The sequence below is a fragment of the Hypanus sabinus genome, unplaced genomic scaffold (assembly GCF_030144855.1).
Source record: "Hypanus sabinus isolate sHypSab1 unplaced genomic scaffold, sHypSab1.hap1 scaffold_188, whole genome shotgun sequence".
In the NCBI taxonomy this organism is placed as follows: Eukaryota; Metazoa; Chordata; class Chondrichthyes; order Myliobatiformes; family Dasyatidae; genus Hypanus; species Hypanus sabinus.
Genome location: NW_026779970.1, coordinates 654,044 through 676,197, shown reverse-complemented (window position 1 = coordinate 676,197; position 22,154 = coordinate 654,044). Strand labels below are relative to the sequence as shown.

General features: G+C 40.0%; 1 protein-coding gene across 2 annotated transcripts in view; it reads left to right on the top strand.

Annotated features, from left to right (window-relative positions):
• LOC132387458 (1-phosphatidylinositol 4,5-bisphosphate phosphodiesterase beta-1-like) overlaps positions 1–20,015 on the top strand; it is a 96,513-nt gene extending 76,498 nt beyond the window's left edge. The window contains exon 10 of one of the 2 annotated variants that reach the window (XM_059959820.1): positions 17,613–20,015. In XM_059959820.1, coding sequence (XP_059815803.1) covers positions 17,613–17,840 — 228 coding nt within the window. In that variant the 3' untranslated portion in view covers positions 17,841–20,015. The remainder of the gene's footprint in view (positions 1–17,612) is intronic. The other variant, XM_059959822.1, reaches the window with a different exon arrangement.
• Positions 20,016–22,154: the final 2,139 nt, after the last annotated feature.

Below are 22,154 nucleotides of genomic sequence, written 5' to 3'. Positions count from 1 at the left end.
TTGTTAGGTTGCTATGTTCTTGGTGGTATTTCTTGGCAGCTTTTAAATTATTGTTAAACATTATCAAATATTGTCAATCTCAAAATAGCTTTTTTGTAAAGGAACAAAGTATCAACAAAACCCTTGGCAAAATAGCTATCATATCTTTTAATCACAACATCCCAGATTCAGTTCCTGCACCTAAACCAAATATTCACAAAGCCAACTTTACAAGTATGCTATCTCAACCTTCTCTGCTGAGAGCAATTATCAGCAAATTACAAACATCCACAAATACCCACCAATAAATGGGAAGTCAAGAAGAGCAGGTCTGCATGGTACGGATATGCGCTGCTGAAAGCTTCCAGTCTACTCTGTGTAGATTTGTGAGTTCAGGTGAAATGGCCCATTGCAGGAAGGATAAAACCTACATCAGTGTAAGTTTTAATCAATTCGAAGATTACGAAATGTGCTTTCCCATTAAGTACTAAAGACCTGTCATTTTTGGTTTGCCACTGTGACTGTCCATTTTGTTCCAATCTCAGGAGCCACACTGGGAGCAGATGGGTCAAGTATTCAGCCTTGACAAGTCATGCGCACCAAATATGTGCAAAATTAAAATTTTAATCAAAGACTTCATGTGCTTTGCCGGGAACTAAGCAAGCAGATTGTTAGCTTTGTAAGTAGGTCACATATTGTGTTGAGCAATCTTTCTTTGTCCTTAGCCATCTGGTATCATGCATCAATGTCAGGTGTATGAAAATAATAGCATAGAAGGTGACCTTGGTAAGTGCACTCATCCAGCGAGCTTCGACCACAAGAGGTTTCTCTGCTCCTGCAAGAATATTTTAAGGGCTACCTGAGTACTTTATTAGAACAAGCTATTCTTCAGAAAAGTAAAGCAACAGGAATTTGATAATTATACATAATACATTAGGAGTGCGGGGGAAAATGCACAAGAACATTTTTATATACTCTGCTGTAAAGCTTGATAATTAATTTACTGAAGTCAATTTAATGGTACTGAGGCAGATCAATTTTATTTCAGCCTTTTTCATCATTAAGGGCAAGTTGTATTTAGAAAACAGCAATACAGAGTCGCTGAGTCATAGAACACTACAACACAGAAACAGGCTCTTCGAGCCATCTAGTCTATGCAAATTTACTATTCTGCACAGTCCCATCAAGCTTCACCCAGACCATTGCCCTCCAGACACCACCCATCCACGTATCTATCCAAATTTCTCTTAAATGTTGAAATTGAACCTGCATCCATCACTTCCACCCTCAGAATAAAAGCAAAAGCCAAAGGCGTCTCAAAAGCAAACTTCAACGAATCTCCCAGTTACTATTTTTAATTGCAGCTAGAGAGGGAAAGGTCGGATCTAGACAGTACAACAATGTGATACTGGTTACAGTCAGAAGTAAATAGGGTATTTATACTTTAGAATTTTGTTGAAATCAAAGTATAATGGTAAACTTGTTTATCTGGCATCCAGAGTTTTCATGCAAACAACAAAAAATTGAGCACTATTTAAAAATTTAATGTTCTTTTAAGTGTTATGCCAAACAAGTATGAAAAGACATCTTTATTTTATTTATATTTATACATTAGGGCAATGTAATTGTAAGCAGATTAGCAGCAATGTCCTTTGAAGATTTAATGTTTTATGTAATGGTGAATACAGTTAATTTAGTTATTTTAGCTGTATTTTATATTAACACTGTTTTCCCTTAAAATTTAGAATTGCAATGTAAAATTTTGTGAATTAAAATGGTGAGGCGATGACATAGAGCTCTGCAATTTATTTAACATATGTATTGAACACCAGTATGCAATGTGGTGAATTTTCAAGTAACTCTAATGCAACCAGCATTTGTTAATCCCTACGGATGATGGATAGCTGAGAGACTAGTATGTGTGTATTTAGACTAATGTAATTTGAAGACAACAATTGCTTTTTAATTGTAGTTTATAAAGACAGCAAATTAACACGAATGAACAGAGATGTTTTTAAAAATTGCAAATGATCCTATAGCAGAATATTTATATTAATTTTGAAATAAAACTAGGTAGCCCAGAAGTCAAGAGATACGGTTAATCTAGGTTTATAAGGAACAACCCAAGCATCATCTGATTATTTTACAAATTTGACATAGAAATAAGATCTATAGTAATTGGCAAATTACTCCATGTAACACGGAGAGTGACCATTCCTAGGACAAGCTATTCTTCAGAAAGTAAAGCATTTCATATCTGATCATTACACACAATACACTTGCAGTGTGGGGAAATTACACGACATCTCAAAAGCAAACTTCAATGAATCTCCCAGTTGCTATTTTTAATTGCAGCTAGAAAAGGAAAGATCAAATCAAGAACATTTTTATATACTCAGCTATCCTTGTGGGCAGGTTTCTTAGAGCTATTGGGGAGGAGTTAAACTAATTTGACAGGGGGTAATGTGGGAACTGGAATGATAGGGCTGAGGATGGGGCAGCTGGTATAAAAGTAGATGCAGTGTGTGATGAGACTTTGAGGAACGACAGGCAGATGATGGGGCAAATTTGTGGGATGTTGAAGTGTAACATGGGGGCAAGGTCAAAAAGGGTGATGAATATAGGACTGAAGGTGTTATATTTGAATGCATACAGTTTATGGAATAAGGTAGATAATCTTGTAGCACAGTTAAAGATGAGCAGGTATGACGGAATGGGTATCTCTGTGTTGTGGCTGAAATAAAATCATAGTTAGGAGCTCAACTTCCAAGGATACACATTGTTTTGAAAGGATGGGCATGTAGAGGGAGTGGGGAGGCTCTGTTGGTAAAAAAAAAGAAATCAAATCCTTGGAAAGAGGTAACACAGGATTGGAAGATGTAGAAGCCTTGTAGGTAGAGTTAAGACACAGCAAGTGTAAAAAGACCCTGATAGGAGTTACTTACAAACTTCTAAACAATACACAGGATGTGGAATATAAATTACAACGTGAAATATAAAAGGCATATAAGAAGGGCAATTGACATTTCGAGCCAAGACTGTACTTCTTCTTATAGATGCTGCCTGGCCTGCTGCGTTCCACCAGCATTTTGTGTGTGTTGCTTGAATTTCCAACATCTGCAGATTTCCTCGTGTTTAAAAAGGGCAATGTCATGATATTCATTGTGGATTTCAATATGCAGGTAGATTGGGAAAATCAGGTTGATGCTGAATCCCAAGAGAAGGAATTTTGTAGAATGCCTGCGAAATGGCTCTTTAGAGCAGTATGTGGTTGAGCCCATTACGGGAAAGGCAATTCTGCATTGGGCGTTGTGTAATGAATTACAAAGGTAGATTTGATGAGGGAGATTAAGGTAAAAGGACCTTAGGAAGCAGTGATCATAAAATGATAGAATTTACCCTGCAGTTTGAGAGGGAGAAGAGAAAGTCAGATGTATCAGTATTACAGTGGGACAAAGAGCATTACAGGGGCATGAGAGAGGAGCTGGCCAAAGTTGATTGGAAGGGGACACTAGCAGAGATAACAGCAGAACAGTAATTCCTGGATTTTCTGGGGCAATTAGGAAGGTGCAGGATAGATACATCTCTAAGAAGAAATAGTATTCTAAAGGGAGGATGAGGCAACCACAGCTGAGAAGGGAAGTATAAAAGAGCATAAAAGCAAAAGAGAGGGCATATAAATAACAACAATTAACGGAAAGTTAGATTAGGAAGCTTTTAAAACCCAACAGAAGGCAATTTAAAAAAGCCGCAAGAGAAGAGAAGAAATGAAATATGAATTAAGCTAGCCGATAATATCAAAGAGGATACCAAAGATTTTTTTCCAGATACAGTATATAAAGAGTAAAAGAGAGGTGAGAGTGAATATCGAATCATGGGCAAGTGACTCTATTGAGGCAGTATTGGGGTACAAAGAAATGGCAGACAGACTTAGTATGTATTTTGCATCAGTTTTCACTGTAGAAGACAATATGCCAGAAGTTAGAGTGTCGGGGACAAAAGGAGAAGGTGCTTGGGATGCTGAAAGGTTTTGAAGGTCTGGACCAGCTGGACCGTACCCCAGGATTCTGAAAGAGGTAGCGGAAGAGATTGTGGAGGCATTAGTAATAATCTTTCAAGAATAACTGTATTCTGGAATGGTTATGGAGGATTGGAAAATTGCAAATGTCACTCCACTCCTTAAGAAGGAAGGGAGGTAGAAGAAAGGAAATTATAGACCAGTTAATCTGACTTCAGTGGTTGGGAAGATGCTACAATCCATTATTAAGTAGGAGGTTACAGTGTACTTGGAGGCACATGATAAAGGAAGTCAAAGTCAACATAAGGGAAAATTATGCCTGACAAATCTATTGGAATTCTTTGAGGAATTAATAGGCAGAATAGAGAAAGGAGAGTCAATGGATGTTGTTTACTTGAATTTTCAGAAGCCTTTGACAAGGTGAAACACATGAGGCTGCTAAGCAAGATGAAGAGGTATTTCTTTAACCAGAGGTTGGTGAATATGCAGAATTCCCTGCCACGGATAGCTGTGGAGACCAAGTCATTGAGTATATTTAAAGCAGAGGTTGATCCACTGAAGAGGCTGATACATTCTGGATTAGTCAAAGTTTCAAAGGTTACAGGGAGTAGGCAAGAAAATAGGGTTGAGAGCAATAATAAGTCAGCCGTGATAAGACCATAAGACATAGGAGCAGAATTAGGCCATCTGGCCCATCGAGTCTGCTCCGCCATTCAATCACGGCTGATCCTTTTTTTCTTCCTCCTCAACCCTAGTTCCCGGCCTTCTCCCCATAACCTTTGATGCCATGTCCAATCAAGAACCTATCGATCTCTGCCTTAAATACAACAATTTACCTGGCCTCCACAGCTGCACATGACAACAAATTCCACAAATTCACCACCCTTTGGCTAAAGAAATTTCCCCGCATCTCTGTTTTGAAAGGGTGCCCCTCTATCTTGAAGCTGTGCCCTCTTGTCCTAGAAAACATCCTTTCCACATCTCTAGGCCTTTCAACATACAAAAGGCTTCAATGAGATTCCCCCTCATCCTTCTGAATTCCAGCGAATACAGACCCAGACCCATCAAATGTTCCTCATACGATAACCCTTTCATTCCTGGAATCATCCTTGTGAACCTCCTCTGGACCCTCTCCAATGCCAGCACATCTTTTCCAAGATGAGGGGCCCAAATCTGTTCACAATACTCAAGATAAGGCCTCACCAGTGCCTTATAAAGCTTCAGCATCACATCCTTGCTCTTGCATTCTAGACCTCTTGAAATGAATGCTAACATGGCATTTGCCTTCCTCACCACCGACTCTGCCTACAAGTTAACCTTCAGGGTGTTTTGCACAAGGGCTCCCAAGTCCCTTTGCATCTCAGATATTTGGATTTTCTCCCCATTTAGAAAATAGTCTGCACATTTATTTCTTCTACCAAAGTGAATAACCATGCATTTTCTAACATTGTATTTCATTTGCCACTTTCTTGCCCATTCTCCTAATCTGCCTATGTACTTCTGCATCCTACCTGTTTTCTCAACACTACATGCCCCTCCACCAATCTTCATATCATCAGCAATCTTGGCAACAAAGCCATCTATTCCATCATTGAAATCATTTATATACAGCATATAAAGAAATGGTCCCAATACCAACCCCTGTGGAACACCACCAGCCACCAGTGGTCAACCAGAAAAGGATCCTTTTTTTTCCACTCACTGCCTCCTACCAATCAGCCAATGCTCTAACCATGTTAGTGCCTTTCCTGTGATACCATGGGCTCTTAACTTGGTAAGCAGCCTCATGTATGGTAGCTTGTCAAAAACCTTCTGAAAGTCCAAATATACAAAATCCACTGCATCCCCTTTATCTATCCCACTTGTAATCTCGTCAAAGAATTCCCAACAGTTTTGTCAGGTAGGATTTTCCCTGAAGGAAACCATCCTGACTTTGTACTATCTTGTCTTGTGTCATCAAGTGCTCCATCTCATCCTTAACAATTGACTCTAGCATCTTTCTAACCACTGAGGTCAAGCTAACTATAATTTCCTTTCTGGTGCCTTCCTCCTTTCTTAAAGAGTGGAGTGACATTTGCAATTGTCCAGTCCTCTGGCACCTTGCCAGAGTCCAATGATTTTTGAAAGATCATTTCTAATGCCGCCTCTTTCAGAACCCTAGGGTGCAGTTCATTTTGTCAGGGTAACTTATGTGATGGAATGGCAGAGCAGACTTGATAGGCTGAATGGCCAAATTATGTTCCTATGTCTTGTAGTCCTATGGACAACTGTATTTGAATTCAAACCCCACTGAAGCAAGACCCAAAGTTAGCATCTATCCTTCAGGTATACCACCCCTCACCCCCAAACTGATAATTGTACTGAATTTCAGTCGTGCCCCCTTTAATCTCACCTCTCTTCTCACTCAGCCATGGAATTTGATGATGTCCCAATAGCCCTAAAACCACAATCTTCAGTCCATTGCATCATTTCTGCGATTGCCAGTTGTTGTTCCCAGGTCAGCTGGGCTGCAGTCAAGCCTGTTTGCTAAACCCTCAGGCTCTCTACTTTCCAACCTACTAACTTTAGAGTCTAACTATAACTATCCCTCTAACCATCAACCCTCCACTCCCACAGGAGCTTCTGTCTACTGAGGATTCAGTACAAACATCTGAGAGCTACTTTCTCTGATCCTTCAGACCCTCCACATAAGTGTCCCTGATGGATCCTCTCAGCTGTTTTTGCAGTCCTTTGCAGGGACTTTTGGTCCGATGCTGGACTGCTCCCATACCAGATGGAAATGAAACTTTTAAGGACACTCTCGATGGTGTTCCTATAAACACTCTCTAAGGAGGAGCTATGTATTCGTAGAGGGGGATGGTTTGTCTGCACCTTCTTGAAGTCTACATTGATTTCCTTGGTCTTCTCCACATTCAGGCTTGGTTTATCTTCTCACGCAAATCCACCAGCCACTCCACTTCCTCTCTATACTCCATCTTGCCTTCGTTCTTGATAAGGCCAACCACTGTTGAGGTAACTGCAAACTTGATGACACAGTTTGAGCTGGATCTTGCAACACAGTCATGCATTAGCAGTGGGCTGAACACACAGCCTTAGGGAGCGCTAGTGTTCGGCATAATGCGACTAGAGACGTTGCTGCCCACACGGACAGACTGTGAGTTTGCTGTTAAGAAATCCAGTATCCGATTGCAGAGGGAGGTGTTGAGACCCAGCGAGGATAGTTTCCCCACCTGTTTCTGGGGTATGATTGGTGTTGATTGCTGAACTGAGGTTTATAAAGAGCAGTGTTGTATATGAGACCCCATTTTCCGGGTGGGACAGGAGAGAGTGGAGGGCAGAGGCTATTGCATCATCAGTGGACTGATTTGAGTGATAAGCAATCTGGAAAGGGTCCAGTGTAGCCGGGAGAAATGCTTTAATGTACTCCATGACCAGCCACTCAAAGAATTTCTTAATGGTTGATGTTAATGCCACCAGACGATAGTCAGTTAGGCAAGTTACTGTTGCCTTCAAAGCTGCCTGCACCTGCTCTACTGCCCAAAAGGTAAAATATGCCTTTCCACTTTAGCATTTCACAACTATAGTGGTCACTGTCTGTACAATGGCCATGTCAGCGCACTACAATGCAGAGTCCTATTATTTTACACAATGAATCTGCAATCTGGATAAATAATTAGAAAAGTTTAATGTTATAATATACTAAATTAAGGAAAAAGCGCAACTTTCCTGACCCGTGGTTTAATTTCTAGAAAGGGTAACTCTGTATGATTAGTACTAGCTAATAATTCAGAAGCTGACAGAGATATATGCAGGTATGTGGAAGAACAGGTGTGGTCCTCAGGTTGAGATTATAAGCCTTGGAAAAAGGCCAACCTTGATGGTATCAGAAAGGACCTAGCAAGAATAAACTGGGACAGATTGACTTCTGGGAAAGTTGTAATTGGTAAATGTTGAGACCTTTAAAAGTGAAATGTTAAGAGTAAAGAGTTTGTATGTTCCTGTCAGAATTAAAGGAAAGGTTAACAGCTTTAGGGAACCTTGGTTTCCTCGTTAAGATAAAGGAGGTGCACAGCAGGTATCAGGAGGGAGGAACAATTGAGGTACTTGAGGATAAGAAAAGCAAGAGAACACAAGGAGGAAATTATGAGGGCTAAAGGAAGCCATGAGCTATGAGGTTACTCTAGCAGACAAGGTGAAGGGGAATCCCAAGGACTTCTACAGATATATTAAGAGCAAAAGAATAGCAAGGGACAAAATTGCTATTCTTGAAGATCAGAGTGGTCATCTATATATGGAGCTGAATGAGATGAGGGAGATCTTAAATGGATTTTTTTTTGCATCGGTATTTACACAGGCAACAGACACAAAGCCTATAGAAGTGAAGCAAAACACCAGTGGACTGGATCCAGATTTCAGACGAGGAGGTGTTTGCAATCTTGAGGAAAATTATCGTGGATAAATCCCCAAGCCCTGACAAGCAATTCCCTAGGACCCTGGGGGAGGTTAGTGCAGAAATAGCAGGGGGCTGAGCAGAGAAAATTAAAACATCTTACACCATTGGTGAGGTGCTGGAGGATTGGAAGATATTTAATGTTATTAAATAAGAAAGGCTCTAAGAATAATACAGGAAATTCTAGGCCAATGAGCCTGACAGCTGTAGTGGTTAAGTTTTTGGAAGGTATTCAAAGGGATTAGATATATAAACAGACAGGGACTGATTATGGATAATCAGTATAGCTTTGCGTGTGGTCAGTCATGTCTATCCAATCGTACAGAGCTTTTTGAGGAAGCTGCCAGGAAAGTTGATGAAGGCAAGGCAATGGATATTGTGTACATGGACTTGGGCAAGGCCTTTAACAGGGTTATATATGGGAGGTTAAGAAGGTTCAGTCGCTTGGCATTCAAGATGATGTAGTAAATTAGATTAGACATTGACTTTGCTGGGGAAGCCAGAGAGTGGTAGTAGATGGCTGCCTCTCTGACTGGAGGCCTGTGACTAGTGGTGTGCTGGAGGGTTTGTTGCTGGGTCTTTTGTTGTTTATCATCTATATCAATGATCCGGATGATAATGTGATAAACTGAATCAGCAAATTTGCAGATAACACCAAGACAGGGGATGTAGTGGACAGCAAGGAAAACTATCAAAGCTTGTCGTGGGATCTGGACGAGATAGAAGAATAGGATGAAGAATGACAGATGGAAATTACTGCTCTTTGGGTGGACAAACAGGTAGGAGTTACACAGTGAGCGGTAGGGCTCTGAGAAGTGTGGTAGACCAGAGGGATCTGGGAATACAGCTCCATAATTCCTTGAAAGATAGGGTCGTAAAGAAAACTTCTGGCACGTTGGCCTTCATCAATCTAAGTATTGAGTACGGGAGTTGGGATGTTATGTTGAAGTTGTATTATACATTGGTGAGGTGTAATTTGGGGTATTGTATACAGTTTTGGTCACCTATCTATAGGAAAGGTCAAAGTTTTCGAAGGTACCTTTAATATCAGAGAAATGTATACGATATACATCCTGAAATTCTTTTTCTTCACAAATATCCATGAAAACAGAGGAGTGCCCCAAAGAATGAAAGACAGTTAAATGTTAGAACCCCAAAGTTATCCTTCCCAGCTCCCCCCACCCACACACAAGCAACAGCAAAGCAATGACCCCCCCCCACCCCCACCAGCAAAAAAAGCATTCCCGCCCCCCCACGGAGCATTCAAGCATGCAGCAAAGCATCAATAAAGACACCGACTTGCAGTCCCCCAAAGACTACTCGTTCACCCAGTAATTCCATACCACAGGCTCTCACTCTCCCTAATAAGGGAAAACGAGATGTCCCTGTTTCACAGCGGGAGGGGAGACATAACAAACAACTCACTGACTTACAATGTTAAAAATCTGTTGTGTCGCTTTTTCCAAGCTCTGTGCCCAATGAACTTGGTTCTCTGGACACACAGCCTGTAGCCAGCTTGCTGCTTTCGACCTTCCGTCTCCTACGACACACCAGTTTCCTGTAGCAACACCGACCTCGAGTCCTCCTGCCTCCATAGCCACAAAATCCCAGAACCCTGAAGGCACACTAGCCTTCCAGGCCGCGTCCTTGACATATCGAATAGCGGCCGGTCGTAAGACTCCGAGAGTGGATCCCATTCCCACAAAGAACCAAAGTCAGAGAGAGAGAGAGAGAGAGACTCCAGGTCAAGGTCTTCAAAAGAACCCTGAAAGGGAAAAATAGAGATATTGAAGATAGGAATAGAGCTGTTTCCAAAGATGCAAGCAAAGGAGCTGCCATTCGGTACAATCATCCTCCTAAGCTATCAATAAGATTGAAAGAGTATAGAGAAAATTTACAGGAGTGTTACCAGGACTTGAGAACCTGAGTTATAGGGAAAGGTTGATGAAGTTATGATTTTATACCCTAGAGTGTAGAAGAATGAGGATATATTTGATAGAGGTATATAAAATTATGTAGGATATAGATGGGGTAATGCACACAGACTTTTTCCACTGAGGTAGGGAAGGACTACAACTAAAAGTCATGGGTTAAGTCTGAAAAGTAAAATGTTGAGGGGGAATTTCTTCACTCAGAGGGTGGTGAGAGTCTGGAACGAGCTGCCAGCAGAACTGGTAGACGTAGGTTCATTTTAAACATTTAAGAGAAATTTGGATAGGTACATGGATGGGAGGTGTATGGAGGGCTATGTTCCAGGTGTAGGTCGATAGGAATCGGAATCAGACAATATCACCAGCATATACTGTGAAATTTGTTGTTTTGTGGCAGCAGGACATTGCAATACATAATAATAAAAACTATCAATTATAATAAGTACAGTATATTTAAAAAAGAAAAATTAATTAATAGGTAGTGGAAAAAGAGAGAAGAAATATATAGAGAGGAAGTATTCATGGGTTCAATGTCCATTCAGAAATCTGATGGTGGAGGGGAAGAAGCTGTGTGTCTTCAAGGTCCTGTACCTCTTTCTTGAAGGCAGCAATGAGAAAAGGTCATGTCCTGGGTGCTAGGGGTCCTTCACAATATATACCACCTTTTTTGAGACATTGCCTTTTCAAGGTGCCTTAGATGCTGGAGAGGCAAGTGCCCATGATAGAATTGGCTGAGTTTACAACTTCCTGCAACTTTTCCAATCCTGTGCAGTGGCAGACTGGGCAGATCAGTAGTTTGGAATGGACTAAATGAGCCAATAGTCTGTTTCTGTGTTGTAGTGGCCTATGGATCATTCCAAGCTACAACCTTAAACATTTCACGACAAGCCTCACCAGCACAAACACCTTTTCTGGGGAACTAATGGGTTATATTTTATCCCAGTAATCAAAAGTGTAGGGAATTGTATCACTCTAATGCCAATAATGGGGGAAGATATTCACATCTTTTGCATATGGTGACACTAATTAACTAAATAACACAAAATGCCAGAATCACACAGTACTGGTGGCATCTGCTAAGAGGAAACCCTAGAGTTAATGATCAAGTTGATAAACTGTCGCAGAAACTCAACTATCCACCAAACAATTGATATAAAATAAAGATGAATGGGTTGATAGATATAAACTGTTCTATCAGGTCATTCAGTTGCAGGCTTTGGTTGCACTCCCAAGTATTCCCTTGTTTACAATAACAGAGTTTAGTATTAAGAAACTGTCAGTTTGCAATGCTCCACCAAGACTTGAACACAGGAATATTTATTTTTCTTCAGGCTCTCCTTAAAAAACTAAGTGTACATTCTAAAATACTCCTGCCATTTCACTCATAACATAAAATAAAAATGCAAATCTTTTATCGCATCACTCCAAAATATCCTGAAGCACTGCACACACAATGTGCAACTGGAACAATTTTTTTCTATTTGGTGTTTGTTGTATTGCCTCCTATTTCAGCACTGAAAGATACTATAAACTGTGTACATATTAAAAATGGTCATTAAAAAATGGGGAATAGCATGGGCCTTCAGCCCTTCTTGACCTCACAGAACTTTTTGGTTCCATCGATCAGGAGTTACTGCAGAGAAATCTCAAATTCTGCTGCCTCCATTTTATATTTGCCTCCTGAGAGCACCCAAGCTGTGATCCGGAGCAGTGGGTGTACAACAGAGCCAGTCACAATGTCAAATGCGGCTGTGTCGTTGCCCCAACATTTGTCTCAATCTGTCTCACTTCAGTGTTGTGTCTCACCTCCAACACAGTTCCCTCAGATTGAAAGGTCTTGACCCAAAATGTCAACTGTGCTCTTTTCCATAGACGCTGGGTTCCTCCAGCATTTTGTGTATGTTGCTTGGATTTCCAGCATCTGCAGACTTCTTCTTAGTTTGCGATTGTCCCACGGATTAGATTAGTTCCAATGTTCCATCTGCCCCTCTAGACGGAGGTCACCCACACCGTGTGCTACAGTGTGTAGATGTTGCTGGTATTTGACCAGTCAAAAGCTGAGGTCTAAGCCACTGTTGGCTTATTCACCGAAGCAAGCACAAAAATCAGCCTTAAGCTCGGCGTCTGGAAGACTAAAGGTCTGCCACTCACCTGCATGTGCCAATTTGCATTGCCACCCAACTGGAAGCCACCATTTAGTGGAGACAGACATCTGTAATGAAATACATCATTGCTTTCAATGCACTGGCCCCATGGAAAAGGAGTCCGAAGATCAAAATCCCAGATCCCTGCACAAAAGCCATGATGTACCGGTTAACTGTGATCCCTGCCCTCTTACATGCTCCTGAGACTTCCTACGAAGGGCACCTCAGGGTACTGGAAAGATATCACCAATACTCTCTGCAATATCCTCCATGTCTTCTGGAAGACTAAGCAAAATCAGTATCAGAATCAAATGTAATGTTACCAGCATATGTCATGAAATTTATTAATTTTATGGCAGCAGTACAATGAAATATGTGATAAATAAATAGAAAATAACTGAGTTACATGAAGTATATATGATTAAATGGTTAGGTTAAAATTAAGTAGGGCAAAAAAAATTAAGTAGTGAGGTGGTGTTCATGGGTTCAATGTCCATTTAGGCATCATATGGCAGAGGGGAAGAAGCTGTTCCTGTGCCTTCAGGCTTCTGTACCTCCTTCCTGATGGTAGCAATGAGAAGAGGGCACGTCCTCGGTGGTGGAGGTCCTTAATGATGGATTCGGCCTTTCTGAGACACTACTCCTTGACAAACACCTGCATACCACCGAAGCTCATGCTCATGATGGAGCTGGCCAATTTATCAACTCTCTGCAGCCTACTTCGGTCCTGTGCAGTAGCCCCCCCCCCCCCCCCCATACCAGACAGTGATACAGCCTGACAGAATGCTCTCCACGGTACATTTGTCGGATTTTCGAGTGTCTTGGGTGACAAACCAAGTCTCCTCAAACTCCTAATGAAGTATAGCTGCTGTTCTGCCTTCTTTATAGTTGCATCCATATGTTGGGACCAGGCTAGATCCTCAGAGATATTGACACCCAGGAACTTGGAATTGCTCACTCTCTCTGCTTCAGATCCTCAATGAGGATTGTTTTGTGTTCTCTTGTCTTACCCTTCCTGAAGTCCACAATCAGCAATGTTGTTGCTGTGAAACTACTCAGCTAACTGGTATATCTTGCTCCTGAACACCTTTTCATCACCATCTGAAATTCTGCCAGCAATCATTGTATCATCAGCAAATTTATAGATGGGATTTGAGCTATGCCAAGCCAGAGTGATGGATGTAGACAGAGTTGAGAAGTGGGCTAAGCACATTACCCTGCCGTGCGCCAGTGTTGATTGTCAGTGAGGTGGAGGCGTTATTTCCAATCTACACAGATTGTGGTCATTCTGTTATGGTGTCAAGAATAGAGTTGCAGAGGGAGGTACAGAGGCCTAAGTTCTGTTGCTTTTTGAACAGGAACGAAGGAATGATGGTGTTAAGTGCTGAGCTATAGTCAATAAACAGCATCCTGGCATAGGTATTTGCATTGTCTAGATGATCCAAGGCTGCGTGAAGAGCAATTGAGATCGTGTCTGCTGTCGACCAATTTTGGCAAAAGGCAAGTTGCAGTGGGACCAAGTCCTTGCTGAGACAGGTGTTGATTCTAGCAGTGACCAACCTCTCAAAGCATTTTGTCACCACAGATCCTCACAGCTGTGGTTTTGTTCTCCCTTCCAAAGCAAGCATAGAGGGCATTGAACTCATCTGGTAGTGAAGCATTCATGATGTCGGGTTTTGCTTTGCAGGAAGTAATCCATACCAATGTCCTTTCTAGGCTAACCTTCTCACCAGTAAAGCCCAACTGGATATGATGGGTCAGCCAAATCATTCTCACAATGCACCAGACTCGCTAAGGCAATGTCCAGATGAAGCTCCTCAACCCAAGACATCAGCAGTTAATTCCCATCCACAAATGTGGCCTGACTTGCTCTGTTCCACCAGCGTCTTGTTTGTTGCTCCCGAAACAGACACTCGATTCCTAGCTGTGTCACTAGAGGAGAATACCAGGCAGAGGAAATGATCCAAATCTGGGCTCAAAGTCTTCTCAGAACAAAGGGATTTCCTAGAAAGCGGTAGCCCTTTACCACTCAAACTGGAGAGGATGCGTTCAGGATGGCACCTAGAACAGAAGCTAGCAATGGAAAGTACACAGAAGCTCCGTAAGAGTAACAGAAGGAGCACACCGCCTCACAATGACTCACCCTGTCAAACACCGTGGCTCCGTTAATAGAAGATTGTGTAATCCCTTCAATTGTCTCATAAGCCATTTGATAATCGGAGTGGAAACCAGTCTTCCTCGACTCTATGAACAGGTTTAAGAAGAAGGTAGTCCGACGCTAGAAAATTGCTTTTGAAAAATTACCTCAATACTTGATACAGTCAATAATATTTGGGTTGGTCAAAATGAGAATTAAGATTGTGTCGTTAATAATACTCAGATGACCGAGTAAATTACCAGTTGAGGGAAATAAACTTGATTCACCTCAACAGAGCAACAAAGGGAGAGATTAATGAATACTGATTGGAAAGTTCCAATTGATGATGATGACAGAATCAAATCCGAAATGTGGCCATCTACTAGGAGTAGGATACTGCGAGCTGCGAATATGTATACCAGTCATTAATCATTAGAGATCTACCAATAAGAATATGAAAGCAAATATACCAGTTGACACATTTCATTTCAAAGCAGTGCCTACATCCTTACACTGATGTTTGGATTGCATCATTATGTTAGAATATTCATAAGAAACAGGAGCAAGGATCGACCTCAAGCCTGATCTACCATTCAATAAAATCGGCCTCAAGGTGACTTCCCACTTTTCCATACAGTACATAATTAACTCCCTCGAAATCTGATCAACTTATGCCTTGTAATTATTTATTGACTCAGTTACAAGGCACACGGGTGTGATATGTGTGTGTTCATGAATAACAGCTGTAGCAAAAACAAGACATTGTGGATAAAGCTATTTGCTGAAAGTATCAGTAATTTAAAATAGAATTAATTTAAAGTGCAGTATAGATCAGGATGTATTTGTGGAGAAAAAAGAAAAGTTATATTAATATTTTAGGTCCACATTCCTTTGCTAGAACCCCAATGAAGATATTGAAGTTTTGACAAAGGGTTCCAAACCATATATTAATTGCACCTCTCCAGCAAATCTTTCTGACCTGCTGATTGTCACCAGAATTTCTTGCTTTTCATTTCCTCAGAGATTCTTGCATGTAACATTACCAGCTCTTAATTATTAGTATTCCCGAAGGTAAAGTTATATCAGTACTTTCTCAAGTTAGAAAGATAATAGTTTTTGTGTGTGTGTTTCTCTGTCAGAAAGTTTTACCATTTTTAGGCATGTTGCTTTGTGATTTATGTGGTATTTATAAACGTTTACACCGCTGTCCTGATATTTCCTGGGGAAAGTATGGGAATCAAAGCAACATCATTAAATATTGATACTAACAATATAATTAACCTTTTAATTATTTTGAGATTTAAGTTTTTCAAATTTCTGCTCCTAATCCTATTCTATATACAGATAAAATAATCTAATTTATTGCAAAAACTAGTATACAAGACATGTAGATTTGTAAGTCAGTTCCGCTTTATGGGAACTTCAGTTTTAGGAATAATACTCTTCCTCAATTTAAAACATATTTAGCTCTCTCCCTCCCAGCTTTAAGTCAACAATGAAAAATAATTCACATTCTGAAGCCCACTTTCTTCCATTAGTAATGTACTATAACGTTGTGTTTAAATATTGGGGTTTTCAGGTGAAATTGCATAAAATATAAAGACATGTGGAAATATCTAAGTCACATTAACCTAAAAGCACTGCTGCAATCACACCCAGGCCCAAATACAACCACAAAAGACAACTAAACATGAGGCAGGAAATTCAATAAATGTTGAAAAATGACCTTGTTAACATAGTCAAGGTGAACTGCTGACATCAGCATCAATGTCATCCAAGTCCCAGGGGTTGGACTGGGACAGAGTGTATAGCTGTTTGTAAGTGTAATTGCTATTCATATGGATTTGGCAGAATAATTTTGCCCTGGATCCACAGGAGGGTTTTTATTACATTATCTAAAGATTCTAAAGCTATACTAACCAGCCAACTGATTCCAATGTCTGCCACCTACTGTAATTTCTGATTAATTTTAGCAAATCGGCATTTGGTCCTTAATAAAGTTTAAGACCCCAAATGCTTGCTTTAAGCATCTGCCCTGGATTGGTAAGCTCTATGTGTGTAGCACTGACTCACAGGCTGACCTCTACCCCCGTAGCTCCTTTCTGAACTTCGGTGGGTCGTGGCAAAGAACGTCAGTTTTCATTGTTAACAGTGGGGGGCTTGAGAGCTGCTATCACCAAGCCTGATCCTTCTTTCCACACTTATACACTTCACTGCCCACCAAACCGGTTTTCAGCAAGGGCAAGGGCAATCATTAGCAGAAGCAGAAATTTGAATGAGCCTGGCGGTTTCAAACTCAGTTGTTTTGCACAGGTAACCCAGCGCAGTCTGGAGAACAAACCCAGGAGAATGGATAGATTGTCTAAATGTTGCAGATAATATGTGAAAAGATTATTTGCAAGCATAGTGGATGATTAGACAAGAATAATTTAGGAACCTGGGAAAATGTGTTCCTTGGTTGAATCAGCTAAGAGTTTGATAGGAAATTACAAATTTCCATGCTGAGAGTTCACATTTGTAAACCCAGGAATTAATGTCATTCAAGTGGTTAAATATTAGCTGTTCCATTTGGAAAAGGTGATATTTCTCAGCAAGGTCTGATTTGATGCATAATGTTCTTGGATAAAGACCATTAAGTGAACAAGGTTTGGAAAGAGACCTTGGAACGAAGGTCCAGAATAAGGGGAAGTAATTGGCAAAGAAAATAAACATTTGCAAATACTTTAATCATATTTCTAATATGGTCTGCCTTCTCACCTGGCTAATGTTTAAAAAAATGAGAAATTTTAAACAGTAAAGGATTAATGTGACTTACAAAAGCAAGTGTTGTTTATTTGTAAATGTACTTATGTGGGATAAAACAGAACAGAATTCCTATCCTGCAGCAATTAAATCAAAATTTGCTGGTCTGGAGAATTTATTACATTAGATTTTCTTTTTCTACTGTTTGCAGCTACAAAGTGACCTTGACCAAGAATACCAAGATAAGTTTAAGAGGCTGCCTCTCGAAATACAGGAATTTGTACAGGATACATTAAAAGGAAAATTCAGCGAAGATGGAGACCACAGTGCTCCAGCTTCCTCCCAACCTCCAGATAATGGTAAACTTAACCACAAATCTCCAAATGAAGATGACGTGGAAGACAGTAAGTCAGATAAAGTGTTCGATACTTCACTTTAATAAGCAGATCCCATCTTTAAGTTGCATTAATCTATTACATTTTTTTTAAGAATTGCTACACACAGGATGTAGACAGGAGAATAACCACTTGGCCACATGTTTGTGCTATGGCCAATCTTCAAAGTAGAGTCAGAATCGTGTGTACGTATGTGTGTGTGTGTGCACGCGCATGTGCGTGTGTATTCTGTTCAAGTGCCAGTGCAAAACTAATTGTACAGTGCTACACATTTCATTTGGAAACAAAAATACTTTTGAGGTTTATAGTATTTAATTGGCAAAATTCAACAGCCGCATATTCCAAACATTGCATGTTTGCACTGTGTTGCAAGAACCTTTGCATTAAGCTGCAAGCACAGGTTTGCCATTGTCTGTGCTGTACACAAAGGTACATTTACACAAGTAATTGTACGTTGCTGCATACTTTAAATTCAGCATTGCTGAATTAAGAATGCTGCTTAATATAATGGAAGTTTTGGCTGTGCAATTCTAAAACTTTCTGTATAGCTTTGCGAAGTATATTAAAGGGAAACAAGTTTCAGGGATGCATGCTTGATGGAAATAATGTGGTTATCACTGTGGATACTTTAAAAATATAGCTGTAAGGAGCAGTATTGTTGTGCAGTTTGTCCTGTAATGTACTGTATTTTGAGGTAGCTTTGCAGGATTAAAAATGTGTAATTGCCTTCTGTGTATGAAGTACAGTTACATTGAAACAGTTTTCTAATGTTACTATTACATGTTAATGTAAGTGATGTAACTGAAAGTCCTGGTATCTAACTGCACAATCAAAATATTGTAACTTGTTACACATCTAAGTTTTTTTTGTACAAGTGGTTGTAAATAACTTGAAGGGATAAAATGCAAATCATTGTTCTGTACGTATGCACTTTGTGAATGAAATTTTAATTTCAAAATTAAACACTGAAAATGCGATATTACTGATGATTAATTAACACTGGTAACTATACAAGCATCTTTATGATGATAAGTCAGCTAAGCAGTCTGTGAAACCTGAGCTCTTTGGCATTATTCACTCTGTGGCCGTGTATCCAACACAAGATGGACTGCAACAGTTGATATAGCTCGAAACACAAAACCAAGATTTCAGGAAGTATTTCACTGTAAAACCATTTTAATTCATAGTAGTTGTTTTAACAATATACTGAATTAAAGGCTCTGGATTTCCACTGCATTCAGTGCATACAATTACGAAGTGAAAACATTTCTTTGCCATTATTTGCAGTATTAGTCTGATATGATGTTTTAGTAAAACATTTTAAACATCTCTTTATTTTTATACGATTTAACTTACTATTTTAATGAAAACCCACCAATGCGGGGTCTAGCCATTAAATGCTCAATGGGGCATTTCTCATTTTATTTTAACTTTTTATTGGTTTTAACAGTGTGACAGATTATTGCAAAAATAGAAATTCATGGTTTAGTTTTTTCAATATTACCCTATTGTTTCAACTTTAACAGGAGATTGTTTGTGTGTATGTGTGTACTCACATGTATATGTATACATATAATGTATATAATACAAAATACATAACCACAGGCTTTATTTGTTGTTTAACGTTACTTGAATTAGTTTGTTGAAGTTAAAAAATCTAAGAAGGGGTTTTCTGTATATGATGTGAAAGTCTTGTGCCTTTCAAGTGTTTGCCTTGTTCTGTATCTGTCTAAATAGAATATTGTGGAACTCTATTATTGACTGTTCTGTCCTGAACTAGATTGTACATGTATTTCATGTGACAACTCCAAACTTGATAGCTTGTGCTCAGCATTAAATGCCGATCATTTTTGGATTAAACGTTATAATGTTTCACAAACTTTAGCTGGTACGTCAGATCTGGACAGATTACAAAATGGTTCGTAATAGTGAGTGAAGCAGAATCCTCTTTATCTCATTAATCATATTAGGTAGATTGTGTTTTGTAGGTAGATTGTTTTGATTTAAGGTTGACTGTAAAATAACTAATGGATTAAAGGGAATACTTCACATTAAAAGGATGTAAATAATATTGTCTTTAACAATAATAATTTGTTTTAAAATGCATATTCAAATTTTGTATGAATTCTATGCAATTTTCTGGCATGATGTTTCTTCCACTTGTAATTTTATGTGCATTCATCAGTTCTAATAGAGAAATAAAAATGCTTTAATCATGATTATGTCTATGTTAGCTTTACAGAATGCTTTGTAAAGTTTCTTAATTAAAACTACATTCCCTTTGGTTAAAGACCCAATAAAACATTACTGAATATTTCCGAACTGTAGAAGCTGACAGCATAATTGCAGCTGCTGATGTATGGCTAAGATAATTGCAGCGACTTGCAGGCTGCTGGACAGCGTACTGAATCCTCTTTAAAAATAAAGCAGAAAATGCTGGAAACAGTCAGCAGGTAAGGCAGCAGCTGGGAAAAGTGAACCAAACTTATCATTTCCATTCAAAGCCTTTGTGATGGCTCTGATGAAGTATCATTGACCTGAAACGTTCATTCTGATTGTGCTTCAGTGCCCTGTATCACAGAACATATTCTCCGCTTTTCTGCCAAATAAATGCAATAAACAAAAAATACTATGTTAGCTTCCTTAATTACTTGTTCCTGCTCAATGTCACTCAGATCCCACTGAATCTCAGAGTTCTCCAACATCTCACCATTTAGATAATATGAATAAACGCAAGTTAATCAAGGGTTCAAGCATCAGCTCTAGTCCCAGACTTATTTAGTTTTCTGTTACTGACCTGGAGGAGGGGGCAGAGTGTACTCAGGATTGCCGAGGGCATGAGTCAGCAGAGATGGTTGAGAAATTCAAGTTCCAAGGAGTGAACGTTAGTCTGTCCTGCCTCAGACACATGGATACTAAAGGCAAGAAAGCTCACTAAATTCCTCAGGAGGTGAAACAAATTTGGCCTATCCCTCATTGACTCCCTCTAATTTTTTATCAATGCCCCATAGAAAACATCCTATACAGATGCTTCATGGCTTTGTATAAAAACTATTCTGTCCGTGACCACACACTGCAGATGGTTGTAGACACAGCCCACTACATCAAGGGAACTAAGCTCCCCTCCATGGACAGTCTCTCAACTCCTCATTGCCTCAGTAAAGCAGCAAACATTAAGTCCCTACCCACCCGAGACATTTTCTCCTCTTCCCTCTCCCATCAGACAGAAGATACAAAAGCCTGAAAGCACTTACCACCAATCTGAAGGACAACGTCGACCCAGCGATTATAAGCTATTCGATGGTTCCCTAGTACGATAAAATTGACTCACGGCCTTCAATTTACACCATTAACATCTTGCACTGTACTGCAGTGATTACACTTTATTCCTCTATTGTCACAATGAGACCAGTCTCAGGTTGGAAGAGCATCACTTCATACTCTGTCTGGATAGCCTCCAACATGATGGCATGAACATCAATTTCTAAAGTTTCCAGTAATTCCTCACCTTTCCTCTTCTTGAAATCCCCAGTCTGATTCCCCTCTTACCCATTCCTCATCTGTCCATCACCTCCTGGTAGTGCCCCTCCCCTTCCCCTTTTCCCATTATCTCCAGGCCTCTCCCATCAGATTCCTCCTTCTTCAGCCCCTTACCTCTTCAACCTATCACCTCCCAGCTTCTTACTTCATCCTTCCTCTCCCACGTTTACCCTCATCTGGTATCTCCTGTCACCTGCTAGATTGTAATATTTCCCCTTTCCCCACCTTCTAATTCTGGCTTCTTTCTCCTTTCTTTCCAATGCCAATGAAGTGTCTTGGCCCAAAATGTCAACTGCTGAGTTCCTCTCCATAGATGCTGCGTGGCCTGCTGAGTTCCTCCAGATTTTTGTGTGTGTTCATTCTGTTACTATTTTACCTTGTACTACCTCAATGCACTCTGCAATGAGTTGATCAAAATGAACAGAGTGCAAGACAAAACTTTTCACTAACCTTGGGATATGTGGCAATAATAAACCAATTCCAATTCCAGTAGGCAAAAACCTGTCAAAGAGAGTTTCAGAGAGGAAAGAGGGAATTCATGCAATTTGACAGAAGAAATCTAAAAGCAGACTATTCTGGAGAAAGACTACAGATAAGTGAGCGAAGTACGAAGGTAAGTGCTCATTTGCACAAATCGCAGGAAATTAGCAAGAAGATACAACAGATAGTTGGGAAAGCAAATGGCATATTAATTGATGTTGCAAAGGATTGGAGTTCGGAAATAGGATACTGGTGGGGTCACACCTGGCATACTGTGCATGATTTTGGTCAGCTTTAGAGGCAGTCCAAAATAGATCCATTTGTATTAGAGTGTTGCT